This window comes from Branchiostoma belcheri, unplaced genomic scaffold (assembly GCF_001625305.1).
Source record: "Branchiostoma belcheri isolate BF01 breed outbred unplaced genomic scaffold, Haploidv18h27 scaffold152, whole genome shotgun sequence".
In the NCBI taxonomy this organism is placed as follows: domain Eukaryota; kingdom Metazoa; phylum Chordata; class Leptocardii; order Amphioxiformes; family Branchiostomatidae; genus Branchiostoma; species Branchiostoma belcheri.
The window spans coordinates 535,169-539,113 of NW_017802958.1; the positions used below are offsets into that span (position 1 = coordinate 535,169).

The 3,945-nt window shown below is 42.3% G+C and overlaps 1 protein-coding gene across 1 annotated transcript; it reads left to right on the top strand.

Moving 5' to 3' along the window:
- Positions 1-1,846: 1,846 nt before the first annotated feature.
- On the top strand, positions 1,847-2,692 carry LOC109465532 (tripartite motif-containing protein 2-like). The gene has a single exon (XM_019762888.1). It carries the CDS (start codon positions 1,847-1,849, stop codon positions 2,690-2,692), a length of 846 nt encoding a protein of 281 aa, XP_019618447.1.
- Positions 2,693-3,945: the final 1,253 nt, after the last annotated feature.

The window sequence follows — 3,945 nt, forward strand, 5'->3', positions numbered from 1 at the left end:
CACAGGTACGCTTCTGTCTTATCATAGCCTTGTCGATGTTTTCATCATTTCCTGGGATAACCATCCCTTTACATTACCCGTATACTTTATACGGGTGATTGGCATCACTGGCAGTAGACATTTTGTACACCTTGTAACCTGTTAAGTCTATACAGGTATAGCGCAGTTCAGTAAATAACCCCTCCCCTCCCCTGAGTGTATAGTGAACGAGCCCAGGAATGTAGGTCATCCCCCAGCAAGGCTTTCCCAAGGGTTTCCAGGAATTTGGACTGTGTAGGACTGTCGTCATAGATGTGTGTCAGCAAAATTCCAGACATGCCTGTGGACATTCCATACCTGTGGAAAAACTGCCTGCGCAATTCCTAGAATTCTTGCAAACTGCACACAACACTGTACCATTAGGCCCCCCTGAGGCGTCGCCAAAAAACAACAAACAGATGCTTTATACACACAAGGCTTAACCTTTTCGTATTGTTGCTTTGTCGGTGAGGTACCAATTCCAGGATACTTTTGAAATAGACAATTATTCCTTATTGTACTTATTCCAATAAAATTTGGTGCATGATACGTTGACATCGGCCTGCAGCTATCAAATCCGGCAGACAGGGTTCAGATAATTTATCATGATCTCCATAAACCGATTGCGATAGCCTGCATTGATAATATAATCCTCTATTAACAGCAGACAGCGACTGCTGCTGCTACTACTACTACTACTACTACTACTGCTGCTGCTACTACTACTCCGGCTACTACTGCTGCTGCTGCTATTGCTGCTGCTACTACTACTCCTGCTACTACTACTATTACTACTACTAAAGCTTCTGCTGCTGCTGCTAACGGATCTATCCCCAAGCTCCCGGCAGTCTCCAACACCCAACTTCACAAAGGTGAGTCTAACACAAATATTTAAGATACTATGTCTTAAACTTGGTCCCTCTGTGTCATTAGACAATGTCTTAAACTTGGTCCCTCTGTGTCATTAGACAATGTCTTAAACTTGGTCCCTCTGTGTCATTAGACAATGTCTTAAACTTGCTCCCTCTGTGTCATTAGACAATGCCTTAAACTTGGTCCCTCTGAATGAATGAATGAATGAATGAATGAATGAATGAATGAATGAAACTTTATTTTCGTGTCGTGCGCATACCACGCCCAGCCCGTGTGGGCTTATACGACACCGTTTGAGAATAAATAATACATAAACAACAGAGAAACAGAGGTACAGAATCCAAACAAAATGTGAACACAAATAAAGTTAGGCTATATACAATTAAGCAGAACAGAGTGAACTCATAACAGATCATAAATGCAAATAAACAAATCTGTACATAAACTAGATAAAGAACTCTAACTCTGTGTCATTAGACAATGTCTTAAACTTGGTCCCTCTGTGTCATTAGACAATGTCTTAAACTTGGTCCCTCTGTGTCATTAGACAATGTCTTAAACTTGGTCCCTCTGTGTCATTAGACAATGTTTTAAAGACTTTGCTTCTCTCATTAGACAATGCCTTAGACTTGGTCCCTCTGTGTCATGAGGCAATAGCCTGGGTACCATCCCCAGTAGTATATTCGCAAACTCTATAACTGGTTATAGAGTTTGCGAATATACTACTGGGGATGGTACCCAGGCTAATGAGGCAATGCTAGGATATTGGATTGGACAATGAACAAGATTATTTCTATTGGTGAGTGAAAGAAGCTATACGCATCATGGCCCATGTGTGTGTGTGTGTGTGTGTGTGTATGTGTGTGTGTGTGTTTGTGTGAATGTGTGAGCGTGCTTGGCGCGTGTAAATGTAAATGGTTTATATTTTAGTTTGAAAAATACTTTTTTATCACTCATGGCAAAAGGTTGTGACGTAAAGCAAGAGAAGATCACGTTTGGCGAGTACGGAACAGAACCTGGAAAATTCCTAATTATCTCCGGAGTTGCCGTGTCTGCTGACAATGAGATATTTGTGACTGATGATATAAACAAACGAGTCCAGGTCTTCAGCATAGATGGGACCTTACTCCGCTTCTTTCCAACGGTACTGCCGGGTGAAAGTAAGACAATGTACGCTCGTGGTGTTGCTTTGGATGTGGCGCCTGGCTACCTGTGGGTACTGGGGAGCAGAAATAGATGGTTCTTTACCTTCAATAAAGATTATGTCGTACAGTACAGTAAGAACGGACAGCCCATAAAAAAGTTTGACGTAAGCCTCAAGAGCATCTATCCCGTCATCGCGATGGACGTGCGCAACAATAAAATTATCGTGGGAGACAGAAATACAATTATGGTGTTTGATCCAAACGGCTCTCGCCTTTGGAGTTCAAGAGTGCCTACGGAATACCAGATCTCGGGAGTCACATCGGACAAGGAGGGAAATGTCCTGCTGTCGGATGGGTCTAAAACCATCCAGAAGTACAATCCCTTCGGAGTAAAGATACTTGAATTTGGCACCTGTGGAAAGGGGGAGGGGCAACTGAACTCTCCCGTGGGTATTTGCCTGGACACCTCTGGTCGCATCATCGTGGCGAATTCTAAATACAAACGGGTAGACATGTTCACAAGCCAGGGCAAGTTTGTCCGCACCATCGCGGACATTGAACGCCCGCGGGCTGTCGCTATGGGACCACGTGGAGAGTTGGTGGTGACTAGCCCATATAAGGTTACTATCTTCCCACGGCACATGGTGTTTCCTTGAAGCCCTAAATTATGTTCACTTTATGCACGGCGGTCAATTTCTAGGGTGAAGTTTCCAATTCTACGGAGGGGTATCAGGTTACCGGGGTTCCACGCGCGGCTTCCGTGGAGCCAGTCTTAACGGTAAATCTTTGATAAACAATAATAAAATGTTTCACGGGGACTCTCTTGTCCAAATATGAAAAAATCTGCACTGCATATACCTAAAATGTTGATGTTTTGATTATAATGCTTAATGTGTGTAAAGTCACTCTCAACGCGTCGAATGCTTATTCTAGAACAATCGACGTCAATAACCAAACAACTGATTTAAACCGACCCCAAATCTCCCAGAAAATACCACATTTTTGCATTTTAGAGAACAGTACAATGAAATTAAGATTTGAGTCGGACAGTTTTCTTTATTTCAAAGTTAAAGTGTTGCTACGGTCGAAAAATTCGCAAGAAAATGCGTTTTTTCAACTTCCAAGACCGATAATTTCAGAATGCCGCCATCTTTAAAAAATCCGTCCGACACAGATCGAGATTTTTGTCTTGCCTAAAATCTAAAACCTTTTTGAGGTAAATTGAATTTGTTTTGGTTGTGGTTTAAATACCATGTTTGCACACATGTCAGGCCGTGTGAGTAAGTACAGGGGGTAACTTATATCCCAGTAAACAACAATCACGATCGTCAAGGTCACACACGATGACGGCAGTAGTTTCGTTACATGTTACATATCAACTATAAAACAGGGCATAGATATACTGTCCCGAAATCTGTTTATATTTGTAAAAAGGTAGATTTTTTACTGTTAGGCGGGACCCGTGTAAAAACGGGCTTGAAGCCGCGAGTTTACTGTAAATGACCGCGGGTGACCCCGGATCGAACGAACGCTCCATTCGATTGACGTAATATAGAACATGATTCGGTTCGAATGACGTCATATCGAACATGATTCGGTTCGACAAAAAGTTTGGACTATTTGGGCCCAACTTTGACCATCGTGATGGTTGATTTTGTTATCTCTGCAGGACTGATTCTCTTTTGTTAATGTACCGTATTATCAAATGGTGTCGTATAAGCCCACACCGGCTGGGAGCGGGAAGCCTCATTCATTCATTGTAACGCGTAGATTGTCAAAATTGTTGTCTTTGAGATGAAATTTACCAATCTTAGTGCACTAATTGGTACTCCAGATATTCAGGTCCAGACCTGTTCCTAAATACATCAGTGAAGGTTAGACATCCATCTAATAAGATGCGCCAAAAAAT